The sequence below is a fragment of the Limanda limanda genome, chromosome 21, assembly GCF_963576545.1.
Source record: "Limanda limanda chromosome 21, fLimLim1.1, whole genome shotgun sequence".
Taxonomy (NCBI): Eukaryota; Metazoa; Chordata; class Actinopteri; order Pleuronectiformes; family Pleuronectidae; genus Limanda; species Limanda limanda.
In genome coordinates this window covers 5,895,989-5,917,075 of record NC_083656.1, presented here as the reverse complement: position 1 = coordinate 5,917,075, position 21,087 = coordinate 5,895,989, and the positions used below count along the sequence as shown (strand labels likewise).

The window sequence follows — 21,087 nt, the reverse complement described above, 5'->3', positions numbered from 1 at the left end:
AACAAAGTGACAAATAGATGTTTTTATTCATCAGTTGAATTGTTAGACTGTTCCAGACTTTTCATGTGTTCACTCAGCTTTTAAAACAGCTTCTAACAAACAGATGACACTGAAATATTTCCCATGAGTGTTAGTCAACATTTTATTCATCAGACTTTAACTAAGTGTCTCAACTTTTTTTTATCTGCATCAGACGTTGATTCATCATCAGTTAAAAAAGCTAAAATACTTTGAATCCCTGTAACTTGTGCAGTATATATCTAGCCCGACCTTCCAGTGTTCATTGTTTCACATTTCGCCTTGTTAAATATCACCATTTCAAAAAAATGTCTCCTAAGTCAGATGAGCCAGAGCCAGCGAGACTCTGTCACTGTCTCACCACCGTCGTGTTCTCTGGTTACTAATTAGCTCAGAGGTTTAATCCTCTGACAACCAGTTGAAACCCATTATTATATTTTAAAATAAAAGTCCACACCAACCCTTTCACCAACCAACACTGTCAAAGCAGTTTAGGTTATTTGTCTTTCTTAATAAATTGACAATTAAATCCCATTTACTGTTGGGCTGCCAAAGAATGAGTGAATGCTTTGTAATTTAGATCAGATCTACAATAGCCTTCCCCTCACAACTTTCACACCTATTTAACATGGCTCTGACTCAGCCTCCTCCACAGCTCTTGCCTCAGTAGGTCCCTCTCTTTGCGGATTCCCTGCAACACAGTTTGATTCTCCTGAGCCCGACGCACCAGGTAGGGCAGTGTGTCGTCCACTGAGCCGTATGGCACTGACTTGTATATGGCATAACCCTCCTTAGCTGGAGGGAAGAGGAGAGAGAGGCATGAGACGCTTACATGTTCATCAACGTAGGACTGTTAACCAGTGCATGAGAAAACAGTACATTTTCACTTGTGCATGTTTGGGTAGTTTTCTGCAGGTTCAGTCCTGTGTCCTGTGGAATAAGCACAATGACTTTATACAGATAATATAAATAATCAGCAGCCCACCGAGTGTGAGGGAGACGTGGTCACACATTCCCAGCAGCTGGCCGAAACACACCGAACCTCCACCTTTGTTTATCTCCAACTCTTCCATCCTGAAGACGAAACAAAACAATTACATTATCAATAAAGATGGTTAGAACCCAGTACAGGGCCCGAGACCCTCCAGCCAGCCACCAGGGGGCTTTCAAGATGCTTAGGCTTCATTTTTGGGCATCAGTCATGTCGTCCATCTTCAATATGGTAGTTATGGTATGGTTAATATCTTTGGCTGTGGTATTAAGTTGCCTGGATTTGTATGTAGCCCACACACTGTTATATGATGTGCTCTGACCGTTGGGCGGCTCGTCTCACGGACTCCTCGTTGTGGGTGGCGACGATGATCCTGTGGCGCTCAGGTTTCTGGGATATGGCTTTCAGCATGACATCCAGCGAGCCATTATAACTGCACACACACAACAGATGAAATGTGGACGGGTCAAGTTCACCGTCAGAAATCGTATAAAGAGGTCATGTTTTCTTGACCCTATAATGGACCGTTTATATTTAAATACTTAATATTTACACCAGGTGTGGGTCCTCTCTATGGAGGCCGGCATGTTTTTACAGTAGCCCAAACTGGACAAACTAAAGACCTTTTGAGTTTTTATGACAACTGAAGGTGCAACAGACAACTTCACCACTAGATGTCACTAAATCCTACACAATGGACCTTTAATGCCGAGGATGCATCTGCCTGGTTTTATGCACAGTAATGGCCGTCAGCCCCCACCCACCTGTCGTTGGTGTCCTCCCAGCACTGATGGACTGGGTCATGTCGACCTTCTTTCTCTGCCAGTTTCCTCTCCTTGTCCATGTAGGCTCCTCTCACCAGCTTGACCCCCAGACAGAAACCCTCGCTCTGGGACAGAGACAGAGCTTCTAACAGGAGGGACCTGGACTCCTGCAGGACACAAGGGAGAGGGGGGGTGTGGTGATGTCTCCTTTTCAGAAAATACCATAATAAGTGCTGTTAAAATTCAATTTAGATATTTATACAAAGTGACAGATGAATTGATTTGCCTTTAGATAACACTGATATGTGTTCCAAATCCATGCGCTGTCTTTGTTAAACTTCTTCATCATCGCCATGGTGACAAGAGAGAGGGCGGGGTTCATGTAGGTGTACTCAGCGTCCACCAGGACTCGGACTTTGTTGACACTCTCCTGAGACAGCAGCAGACACGACAGATGCAAAAATAATTAAAAAAATACATTATTTAAAAAAAATAATGTGATGACATCAAAACAAATTTCCCATGAGCCTTCACAATTGTACCTCTGCTATTTTGTTGAGTCTCCGAAGACCACACAGGAAGTGGGCGACTTCACTTTCATCCAATCCAGGGAAGCTGATTGGCTGACAAGGGATCACCATCACAGTACTTAGTTAATGTGTGTGCGTGTGAGTGTGCGTTTGTGTGTGTGTATATACACATACCTCTCCATCCATGGCCCTCACAACCAGACTCAGGTCATACGGTTGTTGTGCGATGAGGGTTGTGAGTTTCACCTTGATACAAGCAAAGATTCATCCCAGTCAGTAAACACACACGTCTACACTGTAGAAAGGGAGCAGACACTCCTCATTACTGCTGAGGGGGCGTTCAAGAGCAACAGCCTTGAACTGAAACGTGTATTCTTATCTTTTTTTCCCACGCATTTAAACTACATTCAGGTTGTGTGTCAGGGTTATAAAGAAATGTCATTTATACGACATATAAGTCAAATATCATCGCCCCCTATACTGAAAATTTACATTAAAATGTTTTTTTCACGTTTCTGGCATACATAAATCCTGCAAAACATTTGCTATAGTTCTATTTGTTTCAGTTAAAACTGGACAGGGAGTTAAAAAGATGACGAGTGGTGATGAGGTGTGAAACAGCCTTACACACAGATCCGGGCTGAGCAGAGCTGTCATCTTCAGCTGCATCATTGGGTCTTGGCTCCAGGTGTTGCCGTGTGACATCCTCACACATTCCAGCATGGCCTCCATGTTGTCGTCATATCTCTTCTCCCTGGAGGTGAGAAGGCAAATCACACGTGTGTCTGTGTGTGTTGCCAGTGGAGCTATGATACTCCATGTTAATATGTGACAACACTGAAAAACAGGCAAACACCAACCAGACTAGAGTGTTTACTCACTGGGAACTAGCAGATAATCTATTTGTTATTCCATCATAGCATGGTTTCACTTATTGATTCATCTGAAATAAGATTTAAGAGATTTTAATAAATTTAAGTTTGACGGGCAAGCACACGTCTCATCCTAACTTTATATCAACAAAAGTAAATGGAAGGTTACATGCAGATGAACCTGTAGATCCACATTAACGTGAACTATTTGAGATTAGTAACCTGGAGAGAAAACACTCGTCATCAGCCCCTGGGTTTATCATTACTTTTCTGAAATGTTTGCTTTCTTGTCTGCAGTGTCTCAGTTTAAGATATGAAAATGAGTCGAACCCAGTGCTTTCTCCAAGATCCTCCTCGATGGGCACGGCCAGCATGGGCCTCAGTCCCAGCAGCTTCATCTTCTCCATGGATTGAGAGATCTCTGTCTCACTCTCTCCGGCCACAAACTGAGCGTACACGGTAGGTCGCAGCAGCAAGGAAAAGCCCCTTGTCCCCAGGATGGTGCGTGCTAAGGACATAAGCTGAGAGAGAACGACAAGAAGAAGAAGAAAAGGACAAAGATGCTTTATTTTGTGAATTACAGATGTAACGAATGTGCACTCAAGTATCAAATGTCACAACAAGGAATCCTCAGAGCCTTGTCAACACTCCTGCCCAAGATAAACTAAGAAACTCTCATTCAGATTATTTTCTTGCACCTATCAATCACGATGAGTGACAGATGTCGTCTCACCTTCCCACAGTTGTTCACCAGCACTGGGATGGAGCAGAGGCGGAAGACCCCCAGAGCACGCAGCAGCTCCCCCCAACTCTTCACCTTGAAGGCGCTGGGATCCTGGAAGGCCAGAGCGGCCGAGGGCGGGTCGTGCTGCCTGGCAGCCAGCGTCCGGGGGGCCGCGGTGCCCATCACCCTCAGCGGCAGGAGGTGAGGGAGTGAGGGGCGCAGAGGAGGGCGTACCATCATCCTGAGAGGAGCACGTGTGTCTGGACGGTTTGAAGTGTGAGTGTAAATCTACTTGTAATTTAGAAAGAAGTTCCCTCCAGCTGAACCTGGCTTGAGTAATAAAAAGGAATAATCCAGTTTGTCAGTCAGAAAGTAGAGAGAAATCCGCAGAGCTCACCGTCCTGCTCTCAAGCGTCGGACCAAAATGACGAGAGGTCGTCTGTCGGCGCTTGTTTTTCAAGAGAACCAGTGAGATTTATCATCTTTTTTCCCAACTAGCAGGTTAATGAGTGACTTTTGGACAAAATTGTGTAAACATGAGATTGACCCTTGGGATCAAACCACAAGCTCGATGTCACTTTGAACCCAACTGACCCCAAAGCATCAGAATCCCACATTATTTATTGTCACCATCGCCGAAGGAGGCTTATTTCTTATTTACATTTGCCTGCGTGTCTGTCACCAGGATTAATTCACACACTAATTGACCGATTTGCATACAGATTTTTGGAAGGGTGTCACATGACATTACCCTTTGGAGATAAACAAGTGGAGACAGGATTCTTTTAGGATGTTATGTAGGCCTTTAGATAGATAGATAGATAGATGGATACATCATTAATCCCGAGGGAAATTTAGATCATCCAGTAGCTTATACACTTAAACACCTCACTGACATACATACATAAATCACACACGGAGAACATATTTACAGATACAGGAATGGAATGCAATGATGTGAATGTGTCAGTGTCCAGTAGGGAAGTGTTCTTCTGCTGCTGGAGTGGAAAATACAATAAAATATATATAAATATAAAACAACAAAAATATATATATATATATAAAAATGGACAGTTGGTTGGTATATAATAATGAGAAGAGATGAGAAGAGTAGAGACAGTATTGGTCTTTGCTTTGGGTCTATAAGCTAAGTTGGAGATTGTTTAATGGTGGAGTGGACACTAACACATGCCCTGAGCTGTGGGTAAATGTAGGCCTGAGGGATGGAGGGGGGGGGGGGGGTTGAGTTAATGATATAAAGCAGCGTCAGGTGCCAGTTTCAGAGGAGACTCGGTGAATCAAAGTAAGAATTTTTTTAAACACCAGAAATGTGTGTGATCTTTGGCAGAAATCATTCAGAGATACAGTTGTTTGGAGGGATTTTCGTTATTTTATTCCCATCCGACATCGGTTTTGTATCAATCAGCAATATTAGCCTATATTTATATGTAAGTGTCAGAGTTTCATAAAAAAATTACTTAATAAGAACTCAGTGACAAAAGCGTGACAAAGAAACAATTTTATTTTTCCCTGTGGAATGGATATTTGAAAAGAAAATCTTCAACAGCTATTTACAGATTCTGATCAATTCATCAGCTCTCTCTCTCTCTCTCTCTCTCACACACACATACACACACACATACTCTAATGCTACACATTGCTAAAACCCCTAAAAGCGCTATAAGGCCAAAACATTTTGTCAACATAAACATTGCTGCATTTCAAAACACAGGTCTTGCACCCATGTCCAGGTAGGACCCCTGGGGATGGGCATGCTGGTGTTGTCTGTACAGATGCCTGAAAGGGATGGAGAGGGATGAGTGAGGGTCCTGACACAGCCGCATGGGGTAGGACGGAAAGGGCGGGTAGAGCGCAGGAGGAGGAGTGGAGGAGGGAAGAGAGGGATCCAGCTGAGGGAGAAGAGACGGGTGGTGCATTACCATCTCTGGGCGATACGGGGCGGAGGGGTTGAACTGAGGCAGGGAGCCTATATCAACCGAAGGGTACGAGGATGTGCAGGCGGACGCATGAGCGTTGGGAAAGTTTTGAGGATAGTTGGGTGGAGCGGACTGCTGGAAGGAAGAGGAGACGGCCAAGCAAGAGGAAGGCTGGAAAGGAGGGTGAGGGAGGGAGGACGGTGGATACGAGAAGGAGGAGGGAGGGAAGGCTGCAGCGAGGGAGGGGGCAGGGGCTTGGTGGCTCAGATTTTGGAGGTGCAGGCCGGGGTGGGCCTGGCTGGGTGACACATTCGTAAATGAGAGGTTCTGCATGTGAGGGGGGACGGAGGGGAAGGCAAAAGATGTGGCACCACCGTGGGAGGGTAGGGGGCACGGCAGGGTGGGAGCCGGGGGTTGGTTGTAGTTGAAGAGAGGCTGAGCAGCAATTGGAACCGGATCAGGATTTGTAGGCAGGATATTTGGATAAGTAAATGCTGCTGGGCTTTGATCGCTGGGTGAATTATTTCTACTGGGGACACCTTCACCCTGCAGTGGCTGACCGGGCGGGTGGAGCACAGGATGGGTGGATATCTGGTGCTGCAGGCCAGACTGACACACAGAAGACGGGGCGGGGAAGGAGGCGCATGTGGGTGTGTGGCGGCCGATCGTCTCTGGGACGGTGTGGTAGGTGTTGACGGAGGGAGAGGAGGAGGAGAGGAGCGGCTGAGGGGAGGAGGAGTTGGAAGGAGGTGGAGTGGGGAAGGTGAAGGTGGTCTGCTGCAGGGAGGGAGTGGTGGAGACGGGGGAGGAGGAGGAGGAGGAGGAGGAGGAGGAGGAGGAGGAGGAGGAGGAGGAGTGGAGCGTGGGTGAGGAGGAGAGGATTGAGGGATAGTCGAACGGCGGGATGGAGGGCTGAGGAGCAGACGTGGCCAAGGGGTCGGGGATGGGGAGGGAGGAGAAGGAGGAGGAGTGAGGAAGAGGAGCTGAGGGGAAGGAGGAGGAGTTGGCCTGAGCAGGAGGGAAGTTGGAGGTGTAAGCTGGTTCACCCATAGCGTCTGATCTGTGGAGGAGAGATAGAAATAAACATTGAATGAGATGCAGTAAATTTGACACATTTAATCAATAATAATAACAAATAAATATCGATTTTTGTGAAGACCGGTCAATGTGAACACGTTCCAGGGGTCTCGTGGGTCTCGGGGGGCACCGTTGAGCCATTTTGCGACGCCCATTGAAAATTCCTTCAGAATACGTAAATTTTCACCACTTTCTAACTTTCTGCAAATTTTGGTAAGAAGTTGAGCATGTTAAAGCCCTCAAAAAGCCAATTCATTTGCGTGAATAAGAAGAAGAAGAAGAAATAATCCTTACAATAACAATAGGATCCTCCCTGACCTTTGAAGTCAGGGCTCGGGCCCTAATAATAGCAATACACGTGTATATATATATATATCACACACACACACCTTTCATTTATACTATTCGTCACATCCCTCCCCGGTGCGTCCTGCATCCCATTGGCCATGGAGATGCCGATGTCAGACATCTGCGAGGCCATGAAGGCCTGGCCGAGGTCCAGCGGCTGCTCTGGGACCAGCGTGTCCTGATAGGAAGCCTCCAGGGGTCTGTACCCACAGGAGGGGTCGCTCAGCTGGGGCAGGGAGGCCAGAGCCAGCGCCTGCAGGTCTGCCGCGGTGGTGGAGGAGGCGGGCAACGGCAAAAGCTCGTCAGAGTCGCATGGATCACAGTTGACTGAAGGAGACAGAGGTGGAGGAGTGTCAGGAGCAGTGAGGTCAAAGTGATATTAATCCTACTAGTCAAAGTGATGATTTGAAATGATGTGGTGTGGGTCTGCACTCACCGATATCTAAAGTTTCCGTCAAGTCGGATATTTTGCGCTTCTGTCTTGCATCTCTTTGTCTGCAGAGGAGAAAAAGAGGAGTTTAGTTTCTTTACACAATTTGTGCGACAAAGCGTGTATGTGTGCGTGCTTCTGTGTCTATATTTACTTTTTGCTGTTCATGCCGTCCTCTCTGAAGCCCTTTGCGAAGGGGTTGGCGCTGATCTTCAGCTCTGTGATCTGGAAACAACAATAAGAATGCACTTTGGTTTATATTCTCCGATTTTTTTACTTTGCATTTTACAGAGTCTACTATCGATTTGTGAAACAATCATCAGGAATCTGCTTGAGCACATAGAAACCAGACTAAAATGAAATTCCATATTGGTAAATTTGGGCCTTGATGGATGTACACACTCTTTCTAGGTTGTGCCCTAATCTTGAATATACAGTGGAAAGGTTGTGTTACTGTACCTTGTTGTTCTGGTAGGCGGTGACCGTGAGAAACTGTGTCTCGGGGAAAACGAAGGAGTGCTGCCCTCCCCCCCACCTCAGCACGTCTCTGGCTTCGATCACATGAACCCTGGGCTGGTAGCGATGCAGCGAGTGGAGGATGATCTGGAAATAGAGGAAGAGAGATTTGCTCAAAGTCCTCGGTGAAGGTTTTTTTTTTTTACGTTGTGTTTGTGCTGAGTCAGCAGTAAACTTACATGTCCCTGTGAGTCCAGTGTGTTGTTGGTGAGCTTGGCGTAGTGAAAGGAGATGGTGCGGCCCTGCCAGTGAGCGCCCGTGGCGGGGGAGTCCGGATGAATGAACACCCGGTCTGGTAGCCTCGCCTCTGCCCCCCCGACAGCCTGCCAGCCGCCACCCTGGAAGCGGTAGCGGGAGTTGTCCAGTGGGACGATGTCCAGGAGGAGGATGTAACGTAGGGATGGATTCAGGCCCGACAGCTTCATCCTCAAGCCGGGAAACATCCGTCTAGGAAAGATAAAAATGCAAAACACGTTTATGTTTGTCTGTTGTCTGGTTAGTGTCTGGGAATAAGACATGAGGACAATAACAAAGGTGCAGGAGCTTGAGAGTGAAGCCAGAGGTCAAAGGTCACAGTGGTGGTACACATGCAGTATCGCAGTATTCTCTCACCGGCCCTTCTTTGTGATGATCATCTCTGTGCCCACCGAGCTGAACTGTTTCCATAGAGACGAGTTCTCCAGCTCCATCCTCACGTCGTCTTTTGGGGGTTTGGTCGCAGGCTCGCTTGAGACAGGGGGAGGGGCCAGCAGCCTTGGGGGCAGGGCTTTGGGGACCATGTCACAGGCGGGAGGAAACAGCGACATGTGGGCAGGAGCTTCCCGGTCTGAGGAAATGAAGATTTACAGATTATAAAGTTATAATAGTACGATTTTAATGATATCAAACCCTGTTTTTACGCTGTTTTTTGGTTTGAGACTTCTTTGCCGCAGCCATTCAGTCTGTTTACACTCTTGAAATATCATTGATTTTGTAGTATTATAGGAATAAGGATAACATCTAAGAAAACCAAATCAATCAAATCACAAAATTACATTTAAGCTGAATCCACTGAAAAACTTAGATTTAGTAATTTTTGTGTATTAAATCTATCTTAAAGGTTATGATAGCTTTATTACTTGAGGTATAAAAATGTTTGCTCCAACTCAGGCTTTGGCCTCAGATCATCTGAATAACATCCACTGCAGCTTCCATTACAGATGCAGTGCTCTAAACTTAAATGTTTTTGGTGAATCATTTAAAAATCAGATTCAATCGGAACATTCAAAATATTCTAGGAAAAAAATATGAAATAATTTGTATTTGTCCTGCATTGTCCCTCTCACCTCTGTAGAAGCAGTCTCCGATCCTCTGAGGTCCCAGAGTCAACCCGGGGTACATCTCCACGCTCAGCATCCTCCTGGTCTGCGTCTGTCACTTAGAACTCGTCCTCTTCACCAGCTCCAAACTAACATTTCACTCTTCAACTCTTGTGTCTTCTTTCAGATTGACCTCAGCTGCCTGAAGCGGTATCCGTCCTCTGCTGTCCTGGAGACCTCTTCTTGAAAAGAAGCACTTCTGTCTTGGCTCTGTGTCTGTTCCTGTCTCTCTGCCGTCCTTTGCTCCAAATGCCCTCGGTGGCGTCTTGCTCTGTTAAATAGGTGTGTGAGGCTTCACACATGAGGCCAAATGGCCCCATTTTCATTTGTCTCTCCATCTTCCCTTATGTCCCCACTCCACTAAAACAAACAACACTGGGCAAAGTGTTACTTTAGTTTCGGAAAGAATCTGTGTTGTGATTTGTTGTTTCATGTATTTAGAGGTGGAATAAGTAGCTTTACTCAAACACTATTTTAGTTATAAGTTAAATTCCCCTGTATTTCAGAACAAATATAGTGCCTTTCACTCACTAGTTATTTAAGTTGTTTTTAATAATGATAAGTTAGAGTTGCTACCTTTTTATTTAGCACTTAGCAGAAGCAGGGATAACAAAATACTTTATAAGGACAAAAAGAAAAAAACACATGCGTCTCACTTAATTTCTTTACACATAAACCAACCTGTATACACATGTTAACACACACACATTTACCTATGTTGAATATATTGCTAAAAAATACTCCATATGGATGGATAGAATAATACAAAGCAGTTTTTCGTAGATATTCTGCAGATGAGCATCTATCTATCTATCTATCTATCTATCTATCTATCTATCTATCTATCTATCTATCTATCTATCTATCTATCTATCTATCTATCTATCTATCTATCTATCTATCTATCTATCTATCTATCTATCTATCTATCTATCTATCTATCTATCTATCTATCTATCTATCTATCTATCTATCTATCTATCTATCTATCTATCTATCTATCTATCTATCTATCTATCTATCTATCTATCTATCTATCTATCTACTGAATCTATCTATCTATCTATCTATCTATCTATCTATCTATCTATCTATCTATCTATCTATCTATCTATCTATCTATCTATCTATCTATCTATCTATCTATCTATCTATCTATCTATCTATCTATCTATCTATCTATCTATCTATCTATCTATCTATCGATCTATCTATCTATCTATCTATCTACTGAATCTATCTATCTATCTATCTATCTATCTATCTATCTATCTATCTATCTATCTATCTATCTATCTATCTATCTATCTATCTATCTATCTATCTATCTATCTATCTATCTATCTATCTATCTATCTATCTATCTATCTATCTATCTATCTATCTATCTATCTATCTATCTATCTATCTATCTATCTATCTATCTACCTGATTATTTTGACACTGTGGTGTTGACACTTGTAACATTTATTGCAGCTGCAGCTCGTGTTTCAAACGGCTCTTGTCCTTCCACATAAATCCAGTGGTTTACTGGCAGCTCCCCTGTGGCTGCTTGATGACTTGATGACAGGGCTCTTCCTCTCAGCAATCCGCCTGTTAGTTCTTCTCTGCAGGGAGTCGGCCCTTGAATGAAGCCGGAGGAGGAAGACACTCTGCAATTTGGCCTCTACAAAAACACGGGCGTCTGGAGGTTTATATGTAGGTTTGAATTGAGGCTTCAGCTCAGCATTAAAGCTGAATCTGGCCGAGGATTTTCTAAAATACCGGAAACACTAATTCTGTCGTCCTGTGTGGGACGTGTGGTGAGCAGACAGGCTTTGTGGTTAATACACAATAAAACTACAACAATGTGGACCACACAGACAAATCAGTGTGAGCAGCGGCTGGTAGTCAAAGCCTTCAATTAAAGTAAAATCAGCCATACCTCAATGTTAGATAACTTCCTTACAACCAGAAGTCATGCATCTTGTATTATTATTTATGTAAGTGGATTATTATTAATACTGGTGCATGAACATGTATAATAATTGTTGGGGAAGTATAAAGAAGCATTGTATACAGATACTTGTGCTTTTGATATATGCAAACAAGGTGTAAAACATGAACAGCTCATGGAGGTTATATCAGTTTGTTGGTGAGTTTGTACGTTAGTGAGGAAATTGTATAAACTGCTTGAGAGACGACCATGAAACTTGGTGGAAGGACCCATTCAATGTTGGTGTGAATCTGGATCAGGGGGCAGATGCAGGATCTATTTTTGCAGGATAGGGCATTTTTTGACATTTGCACTGATTTCCAAGGGAATCATTCATGGGTCGTGATAAAAAAGACGAGGCCCATTATGGGGACTGATATTTATGAGTGTGTGTAATTTGGCTCAGCTTGACTGGAGTTAATGGGACTGTTGGGCCTTGTGGGAGGAATGAGCTCAACTGAGTCTCATTCTAGTTTTTATCTGTGGTCAGTAAGTTTATTTTCAGTCTTAATCGTTCTAACTTGAATTCCTAGAAGTGACGACTGAGTTGAAACAAATCCTCATAAGACTTTAATATGAAGGACGTGGCTGCAGCATTGATCTGCTGCTTTCAGGCGGACTTGCCCTCGGACCAGAGCGGCTCTCGAGCAGAAGATTACTGTTACATCATGACTGGAGCTTTTTGCAACTTCAGCGATCAGCTGGATAATGTGTTTGGCTTCATCTCTGTTTGTAGAGTATTTCCTATAAATTGCGTCTGCCAGTGATAGAAAACTCTCACACTGACACTCACCCCTAATCTACCTGCTCGTGGACGTTCCTGCCGATATCCCAGTGACAGCTGGAGTGACCTCACATGAGAGAAGTGAAGATGTTGTTCTAGTTGTTGTTTTCCTTCTCCATTTGTGTGCGTGTGTGCTGGTGAGAGATAAAAGCGAGCGGGGACTGAGGGGAAGTGGAGGTGTGAACGCCACACCGAGAGAGAGAGAGGTCATTACCTCGATGGCTGCAGCGGGGCGGGTGTGACGTCTCTTAATGTGTTTACGAACTAACAGGTGTGTCGCAGGCGCTGCAGCCACCAGACTTTGTAACAGGCCATAATGAGGATTGTTACGTGTTGTTTCTTTTAGCCATCAGGTCAGTGTGTGCTGTTTGCAGTGCATTCATTATTTCCACAGGTTTTGCTCTTTGACGTGTTCCTGCTAAGTGCTTTGATGTCCTCCTCTATTTACTCTCTGAGGTTTTAAGGTCAATCTACAGAAAACACTTGATTTCTTATTCTCATTTTCTGATTTTATTTGAAGAAGCACAAACCAGGAGATTGTCTGATTTCCTCCATCATGTATATGATGAAACAACAAGGCTTTTAATCCCATGAGGATTACACAGTCCCCAACTGGTAGCAGGATGCAAACACTTTTAGGGAAAATGTGTGGATGCTGAGATTCTCTCACCCCACACTCGATGTCACCGATTATCATGATTAAAACAGTGTTTTCTGTGAATTAATCCACTCTACGTATAAACCGCATGCATTCAGATTACAGATTACAAGCTTCAGTACATTTTTGGGATCAACCAGGGCCCATTTTATAAGGACCCTGCTATAAATACATGGCAAACTACATGTACCAAGGAAGCACTTTTAATCATGAAATGAGGCACAGTTTGTTTACAGAGATACAAACTTCACACAAAGAGCAAAGCCACAGAGGCTTTTTTATGCAATCATTTCACACACACATTCTATCTGCTTCTGTCAGAGAAACGCTGACACTGATCCCAACATCTCTGATTTACCAAGCAGATGTTTAAGACGTGGTCAGACCACCTCCAGGGGATCCCGGTCGGCCTTGGACACCACCACCGTGACGCTGTCAGGGAGACGCACAGCCAGCTTCTCCCTGAACACCGTCAGGTAGCCGCGCTCGCTGTTGCTGTGATCACTGAGGATGACGCTGGTTCCCTTCGCCACAGTGTCCAGCACCTCGTGGTGGGCCATCTCGCCTGAGAAATGGATATTCATCACTGTGATATCCGGTATTTAATCAGCAGGAATGTTATATTATCAGTTGAAACCTGTACCTGTGATATGAAGGTCGGCTTTGACCCCACTCAGCACTGAGATTCCTGAGCCAGCGCACACAGCCACGGTGCACACGGAGGACTCTGGAAAAGGAAAATCTGGTCAACCTCTTTTCATAGATTTATTAGAAAGAGTGAGAAATGAGTAACTGGTTGATCGCATCGCATATATTTGTTATTTTAAAGTTTAAGCACCAGGACAAGGTGTGAGATCAAATTAACACATTATATTATATATATTACACTGTATTACATTGCATATTGCAATTTGACACTGTTCACTGTTTTGCTTTTTGCATTGGGCATTGTGCATTTCACCTTTTACTTCACTTTTTATAGCTTTTATCTTTTATATATTTTTATATAGATATGTTTATGTCTAAATAAATGCTGCCTTGTATAAATATTAGAAAAAGTGAGTAAATAAGAAGTAAATAGTGAGTAAATATAAATTGTTTTTTTATTATTACTATTGTTTTTCTTATGTGTGGTGTATTTATTGTGTTTTTATGTTTCTATGTTCATTGCATGCACCAATAACCAAAGCAAATTCCAGCTAGGTGTAAACCTACTTGGCAATAAATACTTTCTGATTCTGATTCTGATTCTGATTACCTAGTGTCTGCCCCCATCCTAAAGCCAGGCGGAGGTGACTCAAACCCAGGTGAGACTTCATCTTCTGGACGGCTGTTGCCACAGTTACTGGCTGGATCAAAACACTGAGTCGCCCTGGGCCATGGCCTGGAATAGGAGGCTGCAGGGAGTGATGCATGAAAAAAGATATTGGTAAATCGTACTATAAACAGTTGCTTTGTGACATGTAGAGAAAAACTTTTTGAAGAAATATTTTTTAACCTTATAATAATAATAATACCTTCTCTAGCTTCAGGATGCTCAGGGACTGGCTGGGAGTTGTGTGTTTTAACAGAGCGTGGACACTGAGGGTCAGCGCTGACTCACTGCAGGTTACACCGACATGGATCCCACTGTTTTCTGGTCTGTGTGGAGGATAAACACATCATCACTGTGGTTAGTTTGTGTTCCTTTGAATGTGTTGAAAATGTGTTGAAAAAAAATAGTTTATTGAGGAGAATTCATTGTTATTTGTATTTAGCCTTTTTCTTTGGCTGTCTTGCCATCAACTTATGCTAATGAATGTGGTGGAAGCTTTGATATCCAAGGTGTGAAAGTCGACTCTCAAAATGCAAAGTGGCAAGAAAATCAAACCCAGAATAATAAACTAACTGTTGTGAAAACACTGGCTGTGGTCGGTTCATCGTTAAATCTGATGCCTAAATCTGGCAGAACCACAATTTTCTCAACAGTTTTCACAGCTTTGATTGAGAAAAGAAGATCCAGCTGGGAGTTTTGAAGGTAATCAAAAAAAGGGATGATTTAGACAAAGATGATCAATATCAACTTGCTGCACGTTTTGGAAATCGTCTGCAGTGAGGTCAGAAATGTGTCATGAAACACGACCTGTTCACTGAATGCTGGAGTGCTGTTCCACCATCACACGCCTTCAGTTCCTCCATGACGGTGTCCAGCTCCTCTTGGCTCCTGACCATGAATTCCAGTTTGTGAGAGTGGGCGGCGCCACCGAAGGACTGACTCAGCACGGACACCTGGCCGCTACCTGAGAATCACAGGCAAACACCAGAGATGGAAAACAATCACTCAGGATAGTGGACCAGTGTGTCAGGCGTCATGTGTAGGGTTGCAAAGGGGAAACTATCCATGGGAAGTTAAGCTCGGGAATTTTGAAAAAAAAAAAAAAACTAAGCAAATTAAATGTGAGCAATAAAAACATCATTCAAAACTCTATTTTAAAGATGTATGGAATGCAGCACACGCTGCACGTTGAATTTCAACCCTCCACTTTGCATTCTTCCATCACATGTACATATAACTCCCAGCATGCTTCACTCTACAGCAGGGCTATTGAGGCCTGCTGTAGTGTGCAGGACGAGTCAGGTAAGTTGCAATGATATTACTGGGGAAAATATATAGCATGCTGAGTGAGGATTGTTCATCTGTTCATCCAGCCTATTTCCATTCATTTATCCATCATTTGTAAAATATTTTTACAGACGATTCCAATTGTTTGGAACTATTTATAACTCTGGCATTGCATTAGTGTGTTTTTACAAACTTTTTTCTCATCTTATTCTACAGAACAATGCCACGTGCACTCTCTCATGTGTGGAGAGATTTCACCCCATCCAATGTAGAAGGAAAGGCTGTGTACATTTGCAAATACTGTGCAAAGACCTATGTTAAGAATGACACAAAGATGCAGAAGCATATAGTCAAGTGCCCAAAGTTTCCTCAGGGCTCAAATCAGCCTATGACAAAACAAAATGTTTATATTTATGTCTGTATATGACAAGGTAAATACAGTTAGTATAAATTACCCACAACATTTCCAGTTTATTCCCTTTAATTCCCGTTAATTCCCGTTTATTCCTTTATATTCCCGTTAATTCCCATGGAAAGTTTCAAACTTTGAATATTCAATGAATTTTGCAACCCTAGTCATGTGTCACAACATTTTAGCCTGAGCCTTCGTTAAATATGCAAGAAGCATAAGCAAAGTGTATGTGACACATTTTCCATTCAGAGTGACGTCTTACCAAGTCCCCCGACCAGCCAGTCGTTAATGCCTCCTTTCACGCTGTCCCACGATGTGTGAGGGGAGAAGATCGCCATCCCGGCCTCCACCGCCCGCACGGCCAACCGCTGCTTCCACTCTTTCTGAACTAGACGCTTGATTGCCCGAAACAATGGAGGGTGATACGAGATCATGAGGTCGCAGCTCATGGCCTCTGCTTCGTCCATGACGGCATCTGTGAGGTCGTTGGTCAGCAGGATAGTTTTAACAGGCCGGGGTTTGCTCGGCTCCACCAACAGGCCGACGTTGTCCCACTTCTCAGCCAGGGACAGAGGAGCGAGCTGCTCCAGCACCTGCAGAACCTCCTTGAGCTCCATCAGGCCCGAACAGTGAGACGAGTGACAGAGGTAGTGGGCGGAGGGGAAAGGAAAAGACGGGTGCAGGGGGACCGAGGTTTGTCGGTTTGGCAGGAAGCTGCGACTGTGAGAAGGTGAAGGGAGAGATGGACGGATGGATGAAACTGTGGAGGAAGAAGAGCGGAGAGCAGAGCGTGAGACCAAGCTCCAGTCGGCACTGAGGCTTGTGTGGGAGAGCGATACAAATGTCCGAGTGAGATTTCTTCCAGTCAGCATCGGTGGAGACCTGTGTGGATGAAATAAAAATAATTACAAAATGCATAGGGTTTAATAAACCCCACTCGAAAAGGATCCCACTGAATAAACCTGAGCATCAGATTTATGTTGGTCATCTCTAATTTAATTGTTTTTCATTTCGTTTTAGGGCTTGAGGTCAAACGGAGTGGATCCACCTGCATTCACTTTCTTCTGCTTAATGCATTGTAAACACAACTTTATTTGTCTCTTTTTACCTGGTTCAAGTTTGTGTCTTTCAAACTAAATAAACATTTTCCCTTAAGCCACCTCACTTGTTGTTGTCTATTTCCCGAAAACCTGCAAAGACAACAATCACCAGTCTGATCAGATTCACACTGAGTGGACTCCGGTGTCTCTAATGCCACAGACAGTAAAACCTTATGTTTAATGTTTTATTAAATCCATAAAGCTGCTCTGATATTTCAAACCCTCTGACGTGTCTCCACCCACAGCTGTCAGAGCTGCAGGAGCATGCTAACAGATCAGCTAGCCAGTTAGCCATCGTTAGCTTCTACCAGCACACAGTGTATGAACTTGACTGTATTAAAGACGACAGCGGGAACGTGTCAGTGTGTGATTGAGGGAACTATTCATACTTTAGCTGGACTTGGACTCAGGAAGGCAAACGAGCCGCTGGACAGGTTTCACCCGGAAGACGGAGGAGGTGCAACGCACTTACTGTGGAAGAATGTCCTCTTCCGGCTTCCGTTGCTGCTGCGATCTGATTGGTCCACAACACCAGAGCATAATTTCACTTTATTGTGTAGAATTTATATAAAAAAGTTAAATCTACTTCCATGTGACTACAATAATAATAATAATAATAATCATGATAATAATAACAATAATAATCATAATATTAATAACAATATATACTTTTTTAAATATTTCAGCTATGTTTACTGGTACACTGATCATGTGCAGGAAGAAACTAATATTGTGAATCTCAATGTATTTTAGTTCTGAAACCTGGCTGATTAAAAAAAAATAGATTAAAAATGACTGGAACAACTTCTAATAAAAACTAAAAGCTTATCTTGGGAGAGTTAATTTCACTGGATGAAGCTGGAGAAACTTACAGATTCAGAATCAGAATCAGAAAGTATTTATTGCCAAGTAGGTTTACACCTACCTGGAATTTGCTCTGATTATTGGTGCATACAATGAACATAGAAACATAAAAACACAATAAATACACCACACATAAGAAAAACAATACTAATAATAATAAAAAAAACAATATATATCACTATTTACTTCTTATTTACCCACTTTTTCTAATATTTATACAAGGTAGCATTTATTTGGACAAATATATCTATATAAAAATATATAAAAGATATAAAAAGTGAAGTAAAAGGTGAAATGCACAATGCACAATGCAAAAAGCAAAACAGTGAACAGTATCAAATTGCAATATGCAATGTAATACAGTATAATATATATAATATAATATGTGTTAATTTAACACATCTTAGGGGTGTGGGGGCAGAATGTTTTATTCTCCTCGTGTCTGACTGTTAAATTCAAAGATCACGTGAACAGTAAAAGACTGGATGACTTTGGTAAACTGTTGGGCCTATTAACTCTTCCAGAGCAGGTGGTCCAGCAGGAGATACTCAGGGGGCATCCGTCTCTTCTCAGAAGGATTATGAGGACATTTGGAAAAACACAAATGAAAATCCGGAAACAAAAAACATAGACGCAGCGGGAGGGTTGTCGATGTTGAGAGATGATGCGAAAGGTCAAAACGGCAGTTCTTATTACGTGCACGACAACAAGCCGCTGGGCCCACAGGCCGACTGAGTCTGGGAGGGACCGGGAGAGAGATTACGGTGGATTAATAAATAAAGGTCGATGCTGGATGTTAGAGGGATCAGGGAAGGATCAGAGCAGAGGCGGCGCAACCATGCATTACATCATGTGATTCTTTCTTTGGGTCCATCAGTCCCTCGGTGCACTGTACAGTTTAAATGACATCCCCTCTGCAGACGCCCACGCTGACAATCCACGTGCTTTGATGCACAAATGAAATAAATGCAACATTGTGAATCCTTCTTCTTAAATTAATATGTCCTCTCTTATACTGATGTTCCCTGTCCACACTCAACAGCAATTTTTGACAAAGCACAAAATTAGGAACCTGTCAATGTTGGCACAGCTTTGGCCGTTGACTTTGACAGTGGCATTGGCAGATGTGTGCTTAGTTGTTGGCAGATGTGGTTAGTTATTATGTCTGTGTGTTCACAGAGAGAACAGCTTCACTTTTATTAATTGGTACTATAAGCCCTCTCACCCCATCTGTCAATGCGTCCGAAGTTGTGCCCAGTTTGTCGGGCTGTAGTGTTGGTTTGTCAGAGTTCACTGTCCCCGTCCACAACCCTGAATTCCCTCAGCCAAGGTGATGAATGTCAGCCGTGCTGCCTTGTCAGTTTGACACAGTGTTGGAGACAAACCACCACACGTCTTCTGTTAAACGGTAAATGGACTGTATTTACATTTCCTGTCTCACAGTACAAATTGCATCCATCCATTCATGGGCACATTCAGTGTCTATACACACACCGCCATTTATATAATACAGGCATCAGGGGAAACTTGGGGTTCAGTATCTTTCCTGAGGACACGTCGTTAAGCTGATTGGAGGAGCTGGGGATCAAACCACCAACATTTGGGTTAGTGGACGACCCTCTCTCCCCCTCACGCGACCTCTCAACAGGCCTTTTGTATCTCGGTGGGAGACGTGGTGTAAATTTGAGACAGTTTTGTTTATTCTATTATAAACTTGGTGAGATTTGCACAAGCTGTTATCACAGCTCTGATCCAAACTCTCTATGAATAGAAATTAACCAAGAATCAATTGCTCTGATTCCATTTTGATCCATACATTTTTGTCGACACATTTGTTTATGAAGAACTAATTCCCCTAAAATCTTACCCACATTTTACCTCCAGATGTTTGATCTGCACTGATCTGTCTAAAGCGAACAAAGTGCTGTCTGTGCTCTCAATTAATTCTTAATTCTGGGACAAACATGTTTTTCCACCTTTTTCCACATCTAATACCTAGAAATCTGTTATGCATGAGTCATGATGTAATCATTTTTAGTCGATGTTTTGCGAGCAGTACTCAAATCAGGCAGGATGTCCATTTTTGGTCACACAATCTCCGTCCTGACGTCTCTCCAAAAGATGAACTACGGAGAAATGACTCAATCCCCAACATTTCTACCGACACAGCACAGCAGCAGCATCACTGATGCTTTGGGTTTTCAAATCCTCTCTTTGGTGCACGAAATCCTTAGATCATTGGGTCACTTCATTACACAACCAGCGAGTTGTGTATTATAATGCAAGCTGATTTGTTATGAAAGGCATGATGAGGATGTGCTCCACATTTGCTGTGATAGCTGAAGCGGTTTTACGTGTAAAAGAGGAAAGAGGTGTAACTGAACTGCAGTGAGACAACATGCACAATATGATGAGGAAGCTAAAAGGAACTCAGCTGCTATCACCTGAATATTCAAGCATATTCTTTACCTAATGTGACAGTAAATTTAACCCCTTGGCTCAGACAAACATTTCAAATAAATCACAATAACAATCTCATTAAGATCTCTTTTATTTTCTGATTACTTTTCCAAATGAGTTGCCCCAGTCTTTTGTCACATGAGGTTAAGTCAGAGGTTAAATTCCTGCAGACTAACAGCTGAGTAACACACACAATGTCCTTGCCGTCCTTCCAGTGCAACATACAAAACTCATGTGCAAAATTTACTCATATTAAGACATTTTATTTTGTCCTTTGCCAAACAAAGATAGATATCTGCATTAAACATGATGGATTTCATCCAAACATTTAAAAAGTTCAGTTCAACAAAACAATCAATAAAGAACTTTGAGTTTACATTATAATCAAACAAAACGATAAAGCTTAATTAGTTCATCACAGTCTTTTCAGTATATTTTTACATTAGATTAATATACATGGTTGCATAGCTTTTTATTCCCTCTGAGGATGACTTGATATTGCTTGACTCTTCTGTGCACCACTAACATTGAATTTTCACATGATTACAATTGTTCTGGATTAGTAGGAGTAAATCTGTCCGAAAGCTCCAGAGGAACACGGCATCATTATCAATGCATGTCTGCAGATGTGCAAAGGTCCTCCCTTCATTGACCGTCCCCTCTGCAG

The 21,087-nt window shown here is 43.0% G+C and overlaps 3 protein-coding genes across 3 annotated transcripts; all 3 read right to left on the bottom strand.

Annotated features, from left to right (window-relative positions):
* Nucleotides 1–7: 7 nt before the first annotated feature.
* Nucleotides 8–4,367, bottom strand: prodh2 (proline dehydrogenase 2). The gene is made up of 10 exons (XM_061095146.1): nucleotides 3,909–4,367; nucleotides 3,506–3,696; nucleotides 2,931–3,057; nucleotides 2,478–2,549; nucleotides 2,316–2,396; nucleotides 2,060–2,203; nucleotides 1,774–1,940; nucleotides 1,332–1,442; nucleotides 1,004–1,092; nucleotides 8–813 (listed from the first exon to the last, which is right to left on the bottom strand). The coding sequence occupies exons 1-10, from the start codon at nucleotides 4,137–4,139 to the stop codon at nucleotides 638–640; spliced, it is 1,389 nt and encodes a 462-aa protein (XP_060951129.1). The 5' UTR covers nucleotides 4,140–4,367; the 3' UTR covers nucleotides 8–637.
* A 1,253-nt stretch (nucleotides 4,368–5,620) lies between these two features.
* On the bottom strand, nucleotides 5,621–9,602 carry tbx6 (T-box transcription factor 6). The gene is made up of 8 exons (XM_061095145.1): nucleotides 9,533–9,602; nucleotides 8,820–9,033; nucleotides 8,387–8,654; nucleotides 8,151–8,294; nucleotides 7,846–7,916; nucleotides 7,698–7,756; nucleotides 7,303–7,588; nucleotides 5,621–6,896 (listed from the first exon to the last, which is right to left on the bottom strand). Exons 1-8 carry the CDS (start codon nucleotides 9,600–9,602, stop codon nucleotides 5,621–5,623), a joined length of 2,388 nt encoding a protein of 795 aa, XP_060951128.1.
* Nucleotides 9,603–13,101: 3,499 nt separating this feature from the next.
* On the bottom strand, nucleotides 13,102–17,570 carry nif3l1 (NIF3 NGG1 interacting factor 3-like 1 (S. cerevisiae)). The gene is made up of 7 exons (XM_061094617.1): nucleotides 17,486–17,570; nucleotides 16,259–16,878; nucleotides 15,105–15,261; nucleotides 14,500–14,623; nucleotides 14,241–14,379; nucleotides 13,626–13,709; nucleotides 13,102–13,547 (listed from the first exon to the last, which is right to left on the bottom strand). The coding sequence occupies exons 2-7, from the start codon at nucleotides 16,866–16,868 to the stop codon at nucleotides 13,363–13,365; spliced, it is 1,299 nt and encodes a 432-aa protein (XP_060950600.1). The 5' UTR covers nucleotides 16,869–16,878; nucleotides 17,486–17,570; the 3' UTR covers nucleotides 13,102–13,362.
* Nucleotides 17,571–21,087: the final 3,517 nt, after the last annotated feature.

Bases quoted from the DNA above. Each gene is read 5' to 3' on its own strand.
- prodh2 (XM_061095146.1), bottom strand. From the start codon at position 4,139: ATGATGGTACGCCCTCCTCTGCGCCCCTCACTCCCTCACCTCCTGCCG. The intron at 2,550-2,930 runs GTAAGGCTGTTT...GCTTGTATCAAG, and splicing joins TGCTCAGCCCGGATCTGTGT to GTGAAACTCACAACCCTCAT. The intron at 1,093-1,331 runs GTCAGAGCACAT...TTTCGTCTTCAG, and splicing joins GTGAGACGAGCCGCCCAACG to GATGGAAGAGTTGGAGATAA.
- tbx6 (XM_061095145.1), bottom strand. From the start codon at position 9,602: ATGCTGAGCGTGGAGATGTACCCCGGGTTGACTCTGGGACCTCAGAGG. The intron at 8,655-8,819 runs GTGAGAGAATAC...TATCTTTCCTAG, and splicing joins ATCATCACAAAGAAGGGCCG to ACGGATGTTTCCCGGCTTGA. The intron at 7,757-7,845 runs GTAAATATAGAC...TCTCCTCTGCAG, and splicing joins GACGGCATGAACAGCAAAAA to ACAAAGAGATGCAAGACAGA.
- nif3l1 (XM_061094617.1), bottom strand. From the start codon at position 16,868: ATGCTGACTGGAAGAAATCTCACTCGGACATTTGTATCGCTCTCCCAC. The intron at 14,624-15,104 runs GTCGTGTTTCAT...TCCTCCACACAG, and splicing joins CTCCAGCATTCAGTGAACAG to ACCAGAAAACAGTGGGATCC. The intron at 13,548-13,625 runs GTACAGGTTTCA...TCCATTTCTCAG, and splicing joins AGCCGACCTTCATATCACAG to GCGAGATGGCCCACCACGAG.